The 20,006-nt window shown below is 36.8% G+C and overlaps 1 protein-coding gene across 4 annotated transcripts in view; it reads right to left on the bottom strand.

The window, feature by feature from the left end:
* The window catches only part of LOC127628484 (calsyntenin-1-like), a 50,700-nt gene that overhangs the window by 7,758 nt on the left and 22,936 nt on the right, over nucleotides 1-20,006 (bottom strand). Inside the window, exons 2-15 of one of the 4 annotated variants that reach the window (XM_052105255.1) lie at nucleotides 18,320-18,442; nucleotides 15,396-15,425; nucleotides 12,256-12,451; nucleotides 11,124-11,332; nucleotides 10,118-10,267; nucleotides 9,546-9,731; nucleotides 8,902-9,150; nucleotides 8,265-8,386; nucleotides 6,527-6,689; nucleotides 5,412-5,456; nucleotides 3,196-3,353; nucleotides 2,479-2,627; nucleotides 699-937; nucleotides 22-192 (exon numbers count right to left, since the gene is read on the bottom strand). In XM_052105255.1, the coding sequence (XP_051961215.1) occupies nucleotides 22-192; nucleotides 699-937; nucleotides 2,479-2,627; nucleotides 3,196-3,353; nucleotides 5,412-5,456; nucleotides 6,527-6,689; nucleotides 8,265-8,386; nucleotides 8,902-9,150; nucleotides 9,546-9,731; nucleotides 10,118-10,267; nucleotides 11,124-11,332; nucleotides 12,256-12,451; nucleotides 15,396-15,425; nucleotides 18,320-18,442 (2,190 nt within the window). The remainder of the gene's footprint in view (nucleotides 1-21; nucleotides 193-698; nucleotides 938-2,478; nucleotides 2,628-3,195; nucleotides 3,354-5,411; nucleotides 5,457-6,526; nucleotides 6,690-8,264; nucleotides 8,387-8,901; nucleotides 9,151-9,545; nucleotides 9,732-10,117; nucleotides 10,268-11,123; nucleotides 11,333-12,255; nucleotides 12,452-15,395; nucleotides 15,426-18,319; nucleotides 18,443-20,006) is intronic. The other 3 variants (XM_052105257.1, XM_052105258.1, XM_052105259.1) reach the window with 3 other exon arrangements.

Raw genomic sequence — 20,006 nt, forward strand, 5'->3', positions numbered from 1 at the left:
TTGACAACCTCGGATGCATACCTGTAATGACCATGCCCACATTAGAAGACCTCATCTCCAGACCTCTCTGCTGGATCTGGGCCAGATCTACCTCCAGACTCTCATGATCTCCATTCAGATCATCTCCCACCACTGTCACCTCACAGGTGTCCAAATTATGCATGATCTCCTCAGATACAACCGTCTCTTGCACTGCCCAAACACAAAACTCATCAAGTCAGTTAGTCAGATACCCCACCATCTGATTCTTTAGACTAAATTTAATTTAATATAAAAAAACGGTTCAGAAACAGTCTACAAAGCAATTTTATTGCAAATACTGGTTTTAAGGGGAAAGCAAACTTTGAGAAAATCTTATAATGCAGCTAAAAAAATCATGAGCCAAGAGGAAACCTCTTAAGACTTTCTCTTTCCTCATGCATATAGTTAAATGTTTAATCTCAGAATCCATTATAGTATAGACTCATACGGATGATTACATCAGCATTTGCAGTGCTTACTCAAGGATAATTTCTAAAATATTACTCCATCTTCAACAAAGTTTGAGTCGTTCTTCATGCTGTCAATAAGGAAACTACTAAAAACCATTTACTCTTGGTCTATTTGGCCAGATTTTTTAGGCATACGCTATCAATGTCTTTCATTATCCTTTTCCTCCTTTTGCTGCAAAATCTGAGAATCTAACATTCCCAGCGTACCTGTGGGGTCGTCCTCTCCCTCAGCCTCTGTCTCAGCTTCAACCTCAACCTCACGGGTGATGGTACTGACGATGCGCAGCTCAGGGAAGAGCGTCACACCCTCAGCACTCTCAAATTCAGCTGCTCCACGGGCAAAATGGTCAATTCCACTGAGGCTGATCTTTGGCTCCTCTGGCTGGAGAACCATCACATAGCCTTCAGAGTCAGGCACGGAGATACACGTCTCCTCGTTGAAACATCTAAAGATTCATAGTAACATGAGGGGTAATATTTTGTCATTCATTATTTTTATTTGAAAAGAGGATATGATGAGTATGAAAAGATAAACATTGTTTCTGCCTCCTAGTATATACAAAACTAAGACAAAGACTAAGACTAACACCCTGTCTTTGATGCAATGCAATGGATTGAGGCTGACTACACTGGACACAAACGTTCTAAACCGTTTAATTTGTGTAGTAGCGCCATCGCATGCAGTGTAAAATGGAACGCGACACCCCTTTATTGTCGGCACGATGGACGTGCAGCAACAGACGCTTCCAGTGTAGACAGAATCATTAATTATCATGGGGTTCTATTGCTTTTGATGCAACGTGATGCACCACTCATGGTGTTAAGACTTAGTGGCTGTTTACACCAAATGTGTTTTTGCCTCCATCAGTGCTGATTCTCAATTGTTTTCTAGGTGAACATGTGTCCCACGGAATTCTTTGTCTGTTGATCCATGCCCCGCTGCTTTTTTAGCGTCTTGTGGTCACAGACAAATAATTTAGAACAGTGAAACAGCTCACAGAAACTTTAACTTCGCCTCTGTCTTGTCCACACTCGATGCCATTATCTCACAGAAAACGGATGACAAGTTGCCCCTCATTTGCATAAAGTTAAAATTTTCGTACATTTCTGATCCCGCAGGACATGCCCACATCTAGTCGGCAGAGGTCACTGTTGCTCGGGTCACTGGAAGTTGGCAACTCTCATTGAAAATGAGCGACTTCATGTCACTTTGTGGCTAGAAGTCGCTGCATGTGTGAATGCGGCTTTAGACTAAAATTTTGTAATGTTCTGGATTCAATCAACAGCATTTGCGGCATAATGTTGATTACCACAAAACATTTTTTTTTACTCGTCCCTTGTTTATTAATTAAAAAAATAATAATAATCATGGTTACTAGTGAGGCCAGTCCATAAATGTTAAAATACACATTGTTTAAAAAATTATAGACATAAACATTACACATGTTAACGTGATTTTAGTGTGATTAAATTGCTTAAATTAAGCAATATCATAACTATTGTGCCATAATGACGCAATGTCGCAAACCATGTAACCAATTTTATCACACTAAAATAGTTTAGAACAGAGATTTATTAAACTTAAATCATGTTTACATGTGTAATACTTTTGAATCAGTGTGAATTTTAATGTTTATGGACAGGCCTCACTCACTTCCATTGAAAGGGACTTTCTGCAACTGCGATTTTTACTTTTTGTTTTAATAAACGAGGAACGAGAAACTGCCGAAGACAGCCATCTAGTGCATGTTTACATAAACCAACAATACAATAAAAACTGTTAAATAACACAGACAGTTTTCTACTATTTATAATATATATGAATCGCTTTGACACTGTCGAGAAAAAGCGTCTGCAAAATTAATATATGCATTTTAAATTACTTTCTCCAGAGGGGCACCTCAGCCCAGCCCAGGCTTGGGCCACTGTAGCCACCCCCCATGCACATCCCTGGCTGAACTGAATTTTTTTTGTTATAGAAACTAACTTGACGGTGGTGGTGACTCGCAGGTGGCGGATTCCTGGGGTGGGGAACTGCCGGGAATTCAGGTAGGAGATGTGTTGCATGACCTTCTCAAAGCTCTCAATGTCATCTCCTTCCACGTTCAGAGAAGACTGGTTGGGGTTAAACTCCACCTGTACAGAGACACAAACACCTAGCATGACACCATAAGTCACACTGGACTCATTGGATATATTTTGCTAATTTCTCAGAGCTGATGTGAGTTTGACTCTATAATCAGTTAGTTTCTTCAAAATAAAGAATAAGAATAAGATAAGCTGGTCTCTTGAATTCTGTGTTATTTCTACTGTTTGAATTGCATTGAAGACCCCATAAAATCCCTTGATGAAATGTTTTCTACATCACTTTTTAAAATAGCCAATACGGTTTAGCTGTATATCACACCCATTAACCATGATTTGCTAGTCGATTGCACATGGTATTAGGTGGAGGGACATTCTCATTCTATAAAGCATTTGACTGGACAAAACTCGGTGTAGTGCAAGATGAGTCATCAAAATTGTAGGTCCATTTTCTCAAATAAAAAGAGCATGTCCATTTTAAACAGGTATATATCAGCTTAAGGTTAATTAGAAATTCTAGGACTATACTAGCAAAAAAAAAAAAAAAAGGCCTCAAAGCTGCAAAACTCCAAATTTGTTTTTATGGGGTCTTTAGAAGTTCAAACCCAGGGTCACTCACCTTCACAGCAGAAGCCACCTCCTCTGGAAGCTGCACGTCAAGACCTTCCTTACAGGTGTACAGACAGTCAATAACCTTCTTGTTCTCCAGTTTGCCGGAGCGGATCATGAGTCCGGCCAGGTTGCCTCTAAAGAACTGAGTCATGCGGGTGCTGCCACCTAGACAAACCCAGAGAAGACTGAAACCGTCAGATGCCAAACATGCGTTGACCTCAAGCATGCTCTGTATCTCAGTGGGTCTGATGCTCATGCATGTTAATTTTGCTGTGCTGGCTTAATCCGATGCATATGAGGCCTTGCAGTCACACAGCACAATGGATGACCTAATACAGGCCTCTGGCCTCATGCAGCTCTTGGTGGAAAAAAGTCATAGCAAATGAATGGAAATGAACACAAGGCAAGCAAACAAATGAATTAAAGCTTAATGAATAATTCAGCATGAATTAACAAATATCTGAATGGTTCGACAGACAACAACAATGTATTTTTAAACTCCAGTGGCTCCAAAAGGTATTGGGACACTTCAGCTTCACGTAAATTTCATAAGATAACAAAATATCAAAGCAAGTGGCATCTGCAAACAAATGATGCTAGAACTTTTCTCAAAATGAACTAAACTAACTAACCACGGATATCCTAGTAGAAAAACCACATGGACACGTTCCACTTTGACAACCAGAAGTGTCCACATTCTACTTTTAAACAATATATCTATTGGTGTATAATTTTAAACCAAACTTCTTATTCTGAAATGTAAGGCTTGAAAAGCGTGCTTCTGCTATCTTTCTTTAGCATAAATGCCACTTGGTTTTATCTACTGTAATATAATGCAATGACATTCATACATTTTTAAAGGGATAGTTCACCAAAAATGAAAAGTCTCTCATCATTTACTCACCCTCATACCAGCCAGATGTGTACGACTTTCTTTCTTATTCAATACACAAATTAATATCCTCGCAATGCAAGTGAATGGTGACCAGAACTTTGAAGATCAAAAAAACACAAAAGTAATCCATAAGACACTAGTTGTTCAATCCATATCTTCTGAAGTAATATGATAGGTGTGGGTGAGAAAAAAATAAATATTTAAGTCCTTTTTTAACTGTAAATCTACACTTTCACATTCATCCACCTACTGTTTGGGGCTGAACAAAGGTAGAGATATATAGTATAAAAGGACTTAAATATGAATCTGTTTTTTACCCACACATATCATATTGCTTCAGAAGATATGGAATTAACCACCGGGTTCGTGTGGATTACGTTTATGTCTCCATGTCACTTTCAAGCTGAGATATTCTTCTAAAAATCTTAATTTGTGTTCAGCAGAAGAAAGAAAGTCATACACATCTGAGAAGGCATGAGGTTGAGTAAATGATGAGAGCATTTTCATTTTTGGGTGCACTATCCCTTTAAGTGGGGCTTAAATGTCCAAATACTTTTTAGGGCTACTGTATGTCTTGTTATTATCGACATTAAGAGAAATGGAAGCCAAGTGATATTCTAGCTGAATGTAATGTCCTATATGCTGTGACTGTATCTGAAGGACATAGAGTGACGCGGGAGCAGTCTGAATGACATCATTTTGTAACATGACACTGAGTGATGCTTTATATCTGCTCCCTGCGGCAGCAAGGTCACTCAGGAAGTTACGAGATAACTTATCTGTCGCAGACACAACTGCACTGATACCACTGCCATAAGTAATCCTGCAAACCGCAGCAGGGACTGCAGCCGAACACTCTGATTTATCATAGAAAATGCTTCAGGTCAGTTGAGCTTGTTCGTGTGTAATGTGTTGTGTCAAAACTATAACCACTTTTAAGCATTCTGAAAATGTGTGTGTGTGTGTGTGTGTGTGTGTGGGGGGGGGGTCCCTTTAAATGTATATAGTGGTTAAAATCCCCCCTTTACACTTTACTGTGTACATCTCCAGATTAGGAGGCAAACTGAAATTAGATGGAGCTGGTTTGATGAATTAAAACAACAGACAAAAATGAATGTGGAATAGGGAACAGGCAGGGTTTATGATATGGCATCTCTCGTCTGAATAGCATCATGCTACGAATGTTATGCTGGTGCAGACTGAAGCTGCGTGCACGAACAGTCCTTCTGCAGCCATATGCTATGCTGCTTTCAACTGCAGAAGAACCGTACGTGTGCAGGGCTTTAACAGACGTGCGTATTTGGGTTATGCGGAAAGGCATGGGCAACCTGGCTCTGAGAGTGTCTCAGTATCATTGTCATGTCCTGAGAGGTCTGTGGAGGCAAGACAGAAGATAAGGGAAAGACCAGGGCTCAATATAGTCAAGGAAAGGAAAGTCATTTGATACTTTAAAGGTTTTTTGATCTGACACAATTTTCTTTCCTGTGTTGACGTTTTTTCTATTGACACACAAAGTGGGGCAGGACATTTTATTTAAATCGGCAATAAGCTTTAGTTTACATCACAGCCTGGCAAATCTATGGTTTACTTGCTAGTTGGTGGGGGTTGGCATTTATAATTTAGAGGGCAGAAATATTCTCATTCTAGAGATAATTTTATTGGACAAAAATCTGGATATGCCACTGCGTACAAGATGAGTCAGTAACCTTTTAAGGTTGTTTTCTGCTAAATTTAAATGCCTACATCTGGGTGATGCTCAAAAAACTTTAGAAAAACAAAATCTCCTGGTCCTATTTTACTCCAAAATTAAAATAAACACTAGAAGCTATATTTCGCAGATTTTAATAAAACACATTTCACAGTCTTAAATGACTGTGATGGTAATGAGAACAATAAAATAGGAATAGTACAATTAAAACATCCGGACGCATTGAGAATTGGGGGGTAAATTTGCGTAAGTGTCCTGATGTCACAATGCAAAAAATAAATATCTTAATGGTCATAAATGAAGGCTTCATTTTCTTTACACTAAACATAATACATTTTTTGTATTGTTTTGGGGTTAAATATAACCAGGGCATTTTCTTGACACCTTTTATGAGAATCACCCCTCTGTTTATTGACCTTTACCAAGTAGTACTAGCACATAGATGGCTTCAAAGCTAACAGACATGGACTAAAAGCTAAACGATGTTATTTCATGGGGTCTTTCAGATCATAAAATCTGACATATGACATGTGTCAAAAGATCTTGGCAATCTGAAACTCCATTTATGACAGGGGTTTTGAAATAGGCTATTGTACAAATTGCCAACACAAACTACTTACTAATACAGTGCATGCTTCAATTTTAACTGCAGCTAGTGAAAGAGGTTTCAAGTCTAAAACTGAGGTTGCATCATTGTGTGTGGGGAAGAAATGCATAGATCATTAGTGAGGGTACCTTGCCAGCAGGCACCGATGGTGAGCTGGGTTTCAATCTTGGAGCCATGCAGAGGGTAATCCTCTGTGACCATGAAGGGCTCAAAAGTGGCGCCATCCACAAACAGAGTCACTGCTGGGAACTCAATGTTCAGCACGTAGTGATGCCATTCTTTATCACACACCTGGGAAGAGACATACTGGATCAGTGCCTCGCTACCAGTACAAATTGCATAAAATCAAAGTTATTCCTTTTTATTTATACAAAATCATTCAGCAGAATTTAAACTTTAATTTGTGCTTAGATAACAGCTGTTTTTCATATCCATCAAGGATCAAATAACAGATTTGTTTTAAACATTTCATAGTTATCTAAACTAAAAAAGAACAAAAGTACCATGGTATTACCATGTTTTTTGACATGGTACTATGCTAATGGTACACAACTGTTGTTTTCATATATATATATAGACACACTACAGGTCAAAAGTTTTGAAACACTTGACTGAAATGTTTCTCAAGATCTTAAAAATATTTTGATCTGAAGGCATATGCGTAAATGATTGAAATTAGTTTTGTAGACAAAAAAATAATTGTGCCACCATATTAAATTATTTCATTATAAACTAAAATTGAATTAAAAAAAAAAAAACGTTTTGAAATTGATGACCAAATAACAAAGAACAGCAGCCAATAAGTGCCCAACATAGATGGGAACTCCTTCAATACTGTTTAAAAAGCATCCCAGGGCGATTCCTCAAGAAGTTGGTTGAGAAAATGTCAAGAGTACATGTCTGTAAATTTTAGGCAAAGGGTGACTACTTTGAAGATGCTAAAATCTAACACAGTTTTGATGTATTTTGGATTTTGTTTCGTCACAACATAATTCGAATAGTTCAATTTATGTTATTCTATAGTTTTGATGACTTACATGAAAAAAAAATCTAATTATAATAAAGACTAATAAGTGTTTCAAAACTATTGACCAGTAGTGTATATATATATATATATATATATACATATATACAGTATACTGTATATATATAGCAGGCCAAAAATTTGGAATAATGCACAGATTTTGCACTTATGGAAAGAAATTATGACTTTTTTTTTTTGAGTAATTTTCTCCCCTTTTCTCCTCAATTAGCAAAATCTGTACATTATTCCAAACTTTTGGCCGCCAGTGTATACTGAATATACACAGATCAGCCACACAATATTACAAGGGATCTAATGTAGGACCTACACAATATTAGGCTGGTGGTTTTAATGTTGTAGCTGATCCGTGTATATACTGTATATATATATATATATATATATATATATATATATATATATATATAGTGATATGATTCAATTATACCACCACAGTCACTTTTTTAGGGGAATACATGCAATACATATGAATGGCAATACTTTACAATAAGGCTGTATTCATTAACATTAGTTAACATGAACGGTACTTTTACAGCACTTATTAACCTTAATTCATTTATACATGTACAGGAATTCATTATAAGGGCATGTTTTGCCTATTTTAAATTTTGGGGTGTTTTGGTCACTTTTGGTAACAATTTTTGTCCTTTGTCCCCATTTAATTTCTGACCCTGCCTGAGATAGTCTTATTTCAGTATGCTAAATGCCTTGTTCAACACAAGAGGTGACCTATTTATTGCTAGCAGGCTTAAAGTATTTGAAGTCTAACACACAAGAGTGTCTTTCAAATTTAAATGGCTCTGAAGGGGACCTAGTTGACTCACTTGGTCAAGTTTCCAGTGGAATTCAGCAGGTTTGTAGTTCTCAGATTCTGTGGGGTCCTGACGCAGCAATAGCACAAGACGACAGTTGTGTACGTACAGGGAATAGTGGTGCCTGTTCATCTCTGCAGAGGACACGAACACAGGAATAAATCACAATTCTGTCAATTGCAATTCACATTAATACACTCACTTGTTTACCACATGTGAGTTTTTTCAGTCAAGTGAAAATAATTGAATATGTACTGCTGTAGTCAGCACAGTTATGTCTGCATGGATTGCTACAGTCCAAATCTCTTCGAAAACAATGAAGCAACTTCTCATAAACAGTGTCATAACATGATGTAATCACTCTTACAAATAACCCCATTAAAAAAATAAATATAAAAAAAAAAAAAATATATATATATATATATATATATATTATTTACATTTCTTGTTGCACTTAAATCTGTTTTGTATACTATTCTGATGATAGTGAAACTTTGTAATATTGCACTTTTTGTACCACTGTCTCCCTAAGATGATTCGCTGATGTTATTTCCTCTTTTGTAAGTCGCTTTGGATAAAAGTGTCTGCCAAATGAATAAATGTAAATGTAAATAAAAATAAATACAAAACAATGCCAGAATGTCATTACCGGTCTTGTCAGATTTGCAGAGGATGGTTTCCTTCTCCCTGCTTCCAGGTCCATGTCTCATCCACACTGAGATGGTGAAGGGATCCTTTAGGCTGGTGCTCACCACACCCTCAGGGACCTTAATGGCCTGAGTGCCATTGAACTCAAACACCTGGTCGCTGTCATGCCCGTTGTCAGTGGGCAAGCCGACAGTCCAGTTGGCAGCACTGCTGGGAGCAGGCAGCAGCTCAACAGTGCCAGTGCTGGCACCTGAATGAGCACACAAACAGTTATTCCCATGAGTATCCACATTTTTTTTGCATTATGGTTTAGAATGTGCCTACAGCATTCTGCAATGCTCGCAATTATGTAAATTACTCAAAGTCTTTAAAAATATCTATTTTAATGTTTGTCAGGCCAACAAGTAATATGCACACACAGAACTCACCTCTTGTGTGTTTGTTTATTAAATATTTTTGCAAGATTGATTATGCTTTCAGCTACCAATAGGAATGTAGTACTCTCAGCTGTTTCAACACATTTTACTGTTTAAACCCATTCTGCAGAATGCCAGAGATTACCTCTAAAATCAGCGGTGAATTTGTGAAAAGGCAGCAGATCATTGATGGTTAATACTCTATTTTAATAACCTTGTTGTGACTCACCACATAACTTGTGCAGGGATTTTTCAGAGTATGTGTCTCTGTCGCAGCCTTTGCCAATGTGATTGGTCTCCAGCATGATGCTGGCCTGAATGGAGGTGATTGGTTCATCGCAGGTCTCGAGGTGCATGCTGGGAAAAAGGGCTAGACTTCCTGTGCCAGGCTCATACTCAATCCTTTTATTGAATCCTATCAGCATCAGAAAGAGAGAAAATGTGTCTCACAAAAGAGAGTAAATACACTAGTAAACAAGAATGAACAATGAAAATTTTACTTTTTACAACATGTAGTCATCTTAATGTACATGTTTACATATAATAAAATATTTTTAACATTAAAACAAAAATTATTTACACAATAGCACTTCACAATATAGTTGTGTAGGTTAACTTAATTAGGTAGTCAACCAAACTTATTCAAGCACAAGCAGTGTGCTGATGGCAACTCCTTCAAAAAGTTGATGTATGAAACTACACACAATTGTCCTGAACAGCTGAGCTATCCAGCTTTAGTCAACATAATAATACAGCTGTGCAGCCCTTCTGAAGGAAAAAAGATAAAGAAGTATTTTATACCTTGCCAACTTGGTTTGCAGGTGGGCTTGATGCTGATTTTGACCAGGACGTCCTCAGAGGCACGGTTTTTACCGCAGTCATACGCGGTCACGGTGAGTTTGTACATGCGTTCCTTGCTGTAGTTCAGCTTCTCTGTGTTCTTGATGTTGCCTGTTTATATGGAGAAGTGACAGTCAATGGCCTCGCACTCATTTAATTATTGGAACAAAGCAAAAAATAAGCAAACATGAAGCTTGGTAAGCCAGCATATCCATGCGAAAGTAAACAGTATTTGTCGAAACAATTCTAGGGTCAGTGGATGTTTAGTGCTTAACACAGATGAGCGCATAAGATCATTTGATTAAATATTGGAATGAAATACACTTTAGTTTTTTTAAATGCTAGATATCTACAAGATGCCATTTATATGAAGTAAATCATTTTGGTCGTCACGACACTGGAAACCGGAAAACAAAAAGAGACTTCCATTATGAATCGTGGAACACTTCCGCATTCAGTATAGAGGTGGATACATACAGACATGTTGTTAGCATGCTGTTAAAATGAGCATAAAATAGTTACTGGAATTTCCAAATTTTGCAACGTTCATGGAATTGTGTCTTAATCAAAGAGTGTAGCTCACGTCTTTTTAAGTCTTTCAAATTCCCCAAGTGCAACGGTATATTTTGCTTTGTTTTAAGAGTTACCTCTGAAATATTCAATACTTATTACATTCGAAAGGACCATAGTCAACACAGGGTTTTCCAGATTTACTCATAGCTGAAAAGATCATTGATCATGCTTAAATTCAGGCCACACCTCAAGGTGACAGCTGGCCAACATCAAGATAGGTGAGCTAAGAATTCTGAAATGGCAGCTTGCTTGCACAAATCAATTTTTGTAGGCACATCTTAAGTGCCATGAATAATAATGACCAATAAGTCGATATGACTATGAGGTATATAAGCTGGATTTTTGGCAGGGGCCTTGGACTGGAGGCAGTGTTCTAACACCTCCCTTCACTTACCATCCTTGTCAATAGCAAAGGGCACATCAGGGGTGACAATCTCATAGCTGCAGATCTGACTGAACTGGAAAGAGCAGTCAGCATCCACGGCTTCCACCTTCAGGATGCTGTCGTACTTTTTGCCCTCGATCACTGTGGCTTTGTAGGACTTCTCTTTGAACACTGGCAAGTACTCGTTCACGTCATTCACTTGGATGTGGACGGTAGCCCTGGGGTACATCAAAACGTAATTATAAAACTAGAATGGAACTAATGATGCAGGTCTTGTTTGTTAGCAGATGATTGGTTTATTTGGGTATGAACGGCTGATACACTATCATTCACAGGGCCTTGAAAGGTACTTCAAACTTGTTCCCTTAGCATGTCTCTTAACATGTTTAGGTCACAATTTGTTTTTTAATAAGGAATTTATTTTTATAGGATGGAAATGAATCCTACTTTAGGACCATTAAAATATTTTCAGTTTTTATTAACATGTAATTTATGTTTAAATATTGTTAATGTCTAATTAACATTAAATAATGTTTAATTAATATTTTATTAAAATTTTATTTACAATGTTTTGACACTATTTTCAAGGCAATTAACCACATTTTAACCAAAAATTCGAATGATCATAACGTCTCTGGATGTTTAAGAGTTTTATTAATTTATTTTAAATTCAAATTATTCCAAATTGGTATCTATAAAGTAAAAGCAGTGAAGGAAAATGCTACCATAATGCATAAACAAATTATGAATTACAATTTAAATGATTCATTATTTGTTTTAGCATGAGTAATTGGGTGGTTTGCTTAATTTGCTGTAATTGTCATGAAAATAATGCAAAGAAATTGTATGGTTGAGGCATATATACAGTATATACGCAGTATATATTCTTTTTTGGTTTTCAGGTGAAATATGGTTTATATGGGTTGGACATGTTCTTGACTTTTATTCTTGGTCTTTATAATATCTAATATCTGATACCATTTCATAAGATGTGATGAAAGTTTCATTAAACATCTCTTGCTACTAAATGCCACAATGAACATGAAATAAGCAGCTTAGCTCCAAAGAAACATTTAAAACATCTGGCCTTTTATTAATTTGGATGTATTCAGGCTAGATGGACCTGAATTAAGATACGCACTTGTGAGATTTCTTCGTGTTGCCTTCATCAGGTCCCTCTCCGCAGTCATAGGCCTGAATGGTGAAGGTGTGCTCCTTCTGCAGCTCACAGTCCAGCTTGTCCTTGGCTCGGATCACCCCCTCTCCAGTGGACTTATCCAGCACCACCGCTTCAAAAGGCACATTCTGCCCATGAATCCTGAAGCCGCAGATTTCCCCTGAACATGGCGAGAAACAGCACATGCACATTTAATCAAGCCCACTCTAGAGCCCAAACACCAGCTGCTGTTCGTGAGATAAAAGAAACCCACAACAAACTAATAACACGCCACACTCAAATAAGAACAGCCAAAGTTGTTTTGGCAGCCAAAGGGATTGGAACACTGAGGGGACTGGGGTGGGGATGTCTGTGAAGGAAGCCAGAAGCACTGTGGGATGGGTGAGTATTGAGGAAGTGGGGGGAAGTGAGGGGTCGAGAGTTAATAGAGGGGGTACTGAGTGTCTGGTCCAAGCTATTTGATCACATTGCATCCATTCATGCAGTGAAAAACCCATGTGTGGACAGGCATTTCACAGGAATACTTAATGTACAAGGTCAGGAAGGAAATGAAATGGACCACTGAACAGATCTATGCCAGTATCTTGATTTTATCTGTACACTTGGCTGGGTGATATATCGGATGTTCAATATATTCACAATGATTTTGTTTGCAATAAAAATTCAGAAACATCGTAAATATCGACTGATATTTGTCCATTAAGTTTTCTAAAGACTGTGTCATTAGACTAGTTTCGTGAACATTCCTTTTCTTGCGACTTGCAAGAACGAGAGTGTTAATAGTGCCTCTGATTTAAACTTCACTAGCCAAAATGCTTTTAGAGATTTGGTTTATTTCCATTCATTAGTTTAAACTGTCCATTTCAATAATCAATTTAAAACCCTAATTCCTTTGCGCCCTTACTTGGTACATTTTCATGGAAGCCTCCATGTGGCATTACAATGTTTTAGTAAAACCATATGTAGTTAGAGGTTCACTTAGTAATTTTTCTAATATTTCTTTTTGGATTTACACTGACCCCGAAGAGAATGGATACAGCATACAAAGGCAAATGATTTCAATTACAATGCCATTGTAAAACTTCACTATACACAGTTATAGCCATGATTACTAATCCATGTGTGTCCAAGTGCCCAATACTGTTACTAATATTAAGCAAGTGGCTGGACATGCAAATGTCATGATATGTTTTAATTTTTCCTGGGGTTTAGTTCCTACATTAAACATTTTGAATCTACTTAGCAATAATGGCTTCTTTGTTAGCTGTTTAAATGATGAAATATTTTCCTTTTTAAATATTTCTATAGGCATGTACATGAATATAGAGAAAATCATGCAAATATTGAGCTACAACTTGTTAGGTTATCACCCAGCCCTACTTAAAAGTTCTTAAACACACTTAAAAAAGAAAGCAAGGTTAATGTTCAGTTAATCATGGGGAGATAAGGAAACTTATGACAAAGATCCAGCATCCTATCAGAAATTCAGTCAATGCCACTTTTAAACAGAAATCAAAGAGGTATACAAACAAACAAGGGAAAAAACTCTCATCAGAAGCCTAAATTTCCCCTTAAACTACATTTTGGAGTGAAGAAAGTCTTCCTGTGCAATGTTGTCTCTCTCAAACCCTTTAAAGAAAAACTTTCAAAGAATGAAACAATAAAAAATAGAGGAACAGAAGCAGTGAAATTAAAACACTGGATGAGAGCAGGAGTTAGAAATATCCATTTGTTTGACATCCACATCAAACAGCACTAGTTGCCATGCTGTGTCACAGATAAGTGGAGGAGAGGGTGAAGAGTGGCTTAAAATACAAATCAGACCACATCACACACTGTAGAGCAGAGAGTTTGCATCATTTAACAATCTCAGCAATGCCAATTTTCTTCACAAATTGAGTGAAAACTTAAGTATCTAAAAGCTGTTTGTATCAGAGCTTGATATATATCTCAACTGTCCTTTAACATGTTGTAACTATGTAATAAATGAGTCATAATTATGCAATTAAACATGTAATAAATACAATGTTTAGTAATTTGGGTTGCAAGTTTCTTTGTACACCCCAAAATAGAGGAGGGGTCTTTATATAGAGAAAAAAAATGTTTCCCTTAATGCAATGTTCTGGGTTCAATACAAGTTAAGCTCAATCGACAGCATTTGTGGCTTAATGTTTACCACAAAACTTAATTTAGACTCATCCCTACATTTCTTTCAAAAAAAGCACAAATTTAGGTTATAGTGAGGCACTTAAACAATGGAAGTGTATGGGGCCAATTCTTGAAAGTAAAAATTCTCACTGTTTCAAAAGTATAGCCGCAAGACCTAAAGGAAATGTGTGTAAACATTATATTTGTGTGATAAAATCACTTACAAACCATTTCTGTGTAAAGTTATAGATAATTACAACTTTGTTACCATGATGATGTAATGTCAAAAAAAACTAAAATGACTAAATTTAAACAACTTTACAGCTCAAATAATACATGAGTTTTAACAGAAGATTTAAAGTGTGCTTTTATAAAATTATAAGCTTAAAATTTCTGCTTTTAAACATCCAAAAATTTACCACATTCACTTCTATTGTAAGTGCCTCACTGTAACCTCCATATTTGCCTCACTGTAACATCCATTGAGGAATAAGTTGAAATTCATTTTTGTGGTATCAACAACATGCCACAAATGCTGTCAATTGAGCTTAACTTTTAATTAAACATTCCATTAAGGGTTGAATGCAAATTTTACATATTTGACATATTTTTAAGATGTTAGGATTGGCATTCTCCGTAAGAATCTACAGTCCATACATTATTTCCCTTTATTTGTTCAGTTTTGTAGCTGAAGTACTGTTAGGATCTGCAAACTTCAATGGATGTCTCATGCATAGATATTTCTAGATTCTGTTTTAGCCCCACATCACACTTGTCATCCAGTTGCTAATATTTTTCCAAAGAATTCAAAGGTGGGAGAAAAACTGAAAAATAAAAGAACTGGGAAGAGATTAAAGAGCATGACTGATGTTTCCATGTGAAGTGCCGATTTCTTTTATTTGCATTAGTGGGTTAATAATATAAGTTACAAGGCGGTAGAAAGAGCCTGTCATCACCTTCTTTGGTGAAGGTCACCTCAAAACTCTCTACAAGAAGGGAGAAAAAATAAACCCTGGTCAGTCAGCGTAGAATGAGATTGACAGATCACAGAAACACAGACAGAAAAAAGAAAAGACAGATGTTACAGAACGAGTCAAGGGCTCAAAATACTGTACCTCAATTGATCTGACTGCACCAGTGCAGATCGACCAGCATAGTTTTTGTTATATTTGAACTAGGGATACACAACATTGATGAATATATATTTTTTAAGAATTGTATCTGTCTGAATTGGCCAATTTTGGAAGCCGATGATACTGTATAAGGTCTTATTTTACCCTTTGCGAACAATATACTCTTTCTATGCAGAGTAATGCAAGCAGTACATTGTTATCAATTTTGTCTATAGTAAATTACACTTTTTTAATATCTGATGTTACTTCAAGCATTAAAATAAATCTACATTGGATATTCCTTTGTCTTTTTTTTTTTTTTTTTTTGTAAAAACAAATAAATCATTTAAGCAATAACACACAAGGAAGAGTGCTGTTGTTCTAAATCTGCATCCGTGTAATAAGCAGGTATTCAAAGACATGCTGAACTTCAGTACAACAGCACCATTGCGAGTGTGATATTGCTTTTATACAACCATTCTATTAAGTTACTACTGATATTTAAGACAACATTTGGAAAGTAAGTTAGTCAGTTAATTCATTAATTAATACATTATCAGTATATATTTTCATATATCAAATGATCAGTGCATCCCTAGATTGTAACAATCTGCACCGTGCTAATTTTGAGGATATTTTCAGCCTTAATATAACAATATACAGCATAGAGTTTGATGAGTTGACATTTATATCACAGGTACAGAACAAAGTAAGGAGAAAATAGCAGTTCCAGAGTCCCTGTTAGGGTTAAAACATTGACACATTGTTGCAGCCATATGGCATAACAAGGCCAAAATATCCTTACATTAATAAAATGAGCAAACGTGACTCAAAATAAGAGTGTAAAGTGTTTTTCCTTTGGGCTAGTTCTGTTTATCTCACCATTGTGACCCTTGATGTGGCCTCTACTGGTGGACCCGTCCACCCTGTTTTCACCTCTACAACAAGAGATGGATTTTACATTAGGATCTGCTGTTCAGAGCAAGTCATGCGGTGGAGGCTTTGTGCCTCATCAGTACATTTTGAAGCTATAATGACTGTACATCCAAACCCAGGCTGGTGCATCATGCCAAGTGCCAACTCCAATAGTCCTCTATTTCCTATCAGGCAAAATACAATGAATATTGATTCCTTCCTAAGACTGCTATACAGCAATCGATCGAGATGTAACAACAACTGAGACATGGGAAACAAAGCATCCTAGTGGAGGGATTTTTTTATGATTATTATTTGATTTGCTTTATGACTATCACAGGATTTAAGTCTTAGTGACCTGTAAAGGTTAATAAGGAATCTGTCACAATGAGTTTGGGGAAATATTGAAATTGACAGCTAGCTGGTACAAAATTGCCCTCCACTTATAGGATTGGAAGAGCTCCTGATAAATGTCTGTAGTGAAAATCAATGCTTGGAGTGGGTTTATAAAAAGCCAGCAGAATATCAGTCTGGATGGTGCATGCCTGGCCCTAATAGGAAGTGGTACCCTTCTAAGGAAGTTGTCAAATACACAAAATGCAAAATTCAGTTAGTACATAAATTAACCAGGGCCTACAGCAAAAATGACACTGAAAGAGACAAAAATGCATCATATAAGAGCTGTAACTTTTTATCACGGTAATTTGGTGACGAGTTGGATGTATGTATATAAAATAAATATATTCTTTTGTTTAAAAGACTGTATGAGTAACTGTGTGAGCAAATATAAATAACAGACGCTTGACCAGCGCGAAGTCAATTTGAATCTGGCAGCTTGTAACGTAACTGGCTGTTGCAGAAACACATATGTGTGATGCTACTCTGCGGGGCCCAGTTATTAACCGTCACATATGTGTGACGGTACATTTGAAAGGGTTAGTATATAGATACATGAACCCCCACAAACTCAAGAAGCATAAACCAGCACATGCCGAAAAAATAGCTCCAATAACAAAGGCATAAGAGCCTTCAATAATTTCTACAAACTTAATAACAAACAAGAGCTGGGTTCACCAATAAGCTAAATTCAAGATTGGTGTAAGAATTTCTTACCCCATTGGCAAATAAGTTGTTCTTTTTTCAAGCACATAAGCTTAATTCAAGATATATTTTCTGAAAACAAGTGCGTTAACATCTTATGCAGTTTTGCTTCTCAAGAAAATTCATCTTGTTTTAAGGATGTTTAGATATTCTTGTCTTGAAAATAATGTTATGCTGGGTAGCAGATATATGCATCCGCTTTGTTAACAACGGAACCAAAAATAGTGTTGGCTCATCTTTAACTCAGGGGTATATCCAAATTACTGTCCAATACAATGCTGTGTTGAGTGAGAATGTCCCTCTCTGTAAGACCAACTGCCTCTGACTAGCAATAGCAAATAGTTAATCATAGCTGTAATGTAAACTAAAGGCTTTTGGCTACTGCAAAACAAAAGCGACAAGCCCTTCGATATGCCCCACCCCAACTTCCTGTTTCAATAAGAAATACATCAACACAGGGAAGAAAACTGTGCTCATCAAGCCATTTCATGTGGTCATTAACTACAGGTTCCTGACTGAATGAAAACCAACTGATAATCAAAAGTTACAAAAATCTTACAGACTTCATAATCAATTTAATTCAGCATAATGCAGCCTCACTGTAAAGCTTTAAATGATAACTGAAGACACATTAGGTGCATATCCTGAATTGTCATCATTGCAAATCAGCTCATGACTAAATATTGCTTTAAAAAGTAAGGAAGCAAAATGGCTGTCATTTTAGTTTAAGGCCAGAAAATGGAGGGTCTTACCTGCGTAGCGCAATGGAGCATCTTTATCCAAAGCTATCAGAGGAGGATCCAGGAGAACTTTGTCATCGTTTTCTGTCACAATGCCATGATATGTGGTCTCAATCCATGGCTTGTGCTTATTTACTGTAGAAAAAAACAAAAGAAAGGTTTTTATTTTTTAATTTTTGCTGAATAAAACCAACTGCAGGCAACTGGCAAATGTGAAGGACTGCAATTATTTGTTTTTTCTGCGAGGATTCACTTTGAGGAGTTGAGTTTGAGGTTTGAGGAATAACAAGTAAAAGTAGTCATGCTACACTGAAAAAAAAAACAAAAATGGGAAAACGCAGGTTGTCCGATTTACTAAATCATATTATTTGTGATCTACACAACAAAATTGAGTTTTTCTAAACTTGTTTTCTTTGCTTTCAATGAATGTATATAAGATTACTAGATTACATTATGGTGGTGAATGTGAACCAATCAAGTGTGTTCAGCAACAGGGACAAGGGGATTTAGAAAGGGGGTTTGTATTTCCCAGTATGCTTGCATGGGACTTGATAGAGATGGGACCAGCCTGGATTACCCTTTTTCCACTTCAACTAGTTTATGTTTGTTTTTCCCATTGTGGGAATTTTGGTTTTTGTTTTTGCCCCAAATTCCCTTTTATTTTTCAAACATTACGTTTTTGGTCCTGCCTCCTGCATCTCATGACACCAGTGTAGAGGACTGCAACCCGACATCAGATCAGTTTTGCAAGTATAACTTCGGGGTTTGTGGTTGAGTTTGTAATTAATGAAAAAACAAAAAGGCCTTCCTTCTTTTCATGCATGCACTCTCACAGACAATCACAAATGGACAAGTTAGGGGCCTGGTTACGAATGCATGTTCGGAAAGCGTATGTGATTGTTTGACGTACAAGTCAATAGTTTTCATCAGATTCGATGCCAAATTCGTCACTTCGTCACTATTACGATCAATTCTCTAGAGACTATGTAGGTTTTTCCATTGGTTTCCTATGTAAACATGTGCTGTATGTTTCGTTGTGCTGCGTCTAGCTTGTTTTTAGTGCAAATGAAACTAAGACTTAACGTTCTGAACAAGTCAGTATGTGACTGTTACATTGTTTCAAATTATTCCAAATTGTTCTGCACCCAGCAATGTTTTGCCGCTTGAATATAAAATACATCCTATTGCAAAAATATTTGCTAGGAGAAGAAATGATAAAGAAAGTAAATGATTTCGGGTTTGGGCTTTAAATCTGACAGTACCGTTTGGGCTTGGTAGGGTCATGCCATATAGTCTCGGGTACTGGTTGGGTTTCAGTTTAAGGCCCATGCAGACCTATACACCAGTGTGTAATTTCTGTTTTGCTAGCATCACCAAATTAAAAAAAAAAATTATGATCATTTTCAAACAGTGTTCCTGAATACTCCCCCATCTCCCATTGGTCAAAAAGACAATTCCACCCTGACCCCAATCTCACGCCATTGGTTGATTGGTTTAGCCAATGTTGCTGCGTTGGGCTGTTAGGGTTGATCAATCAAATAGAACAATGTTTTGATAGCACCACAAAGCTAAAACGTTTACATATTTTGGGAACTCAACTTATGAATGACTTACTAATAGTTGTGTCTGAAAATTAAGCTGGGATAGCAAAAATATTTCAACATCAAAAAAATTACACACATCAGCTTTATAAACATAG

The sequence above is a fragment of the Xyrauchen texanus genome, chromosome 35 (assembly GCF_025860055.1).
Source record: "Xyrauchen texanus isolate HMW12.3.18 chromosome 35, RBS_HiC_50CHRs, whole genome shotgun sequence".
NCBI classification, from domain to species: Eukaryota; Metazoa; Chordata; class Actinopteri; order Cypriniformes; family Catostomidae; genus Xyrauchen; species Xyrauchen texanus.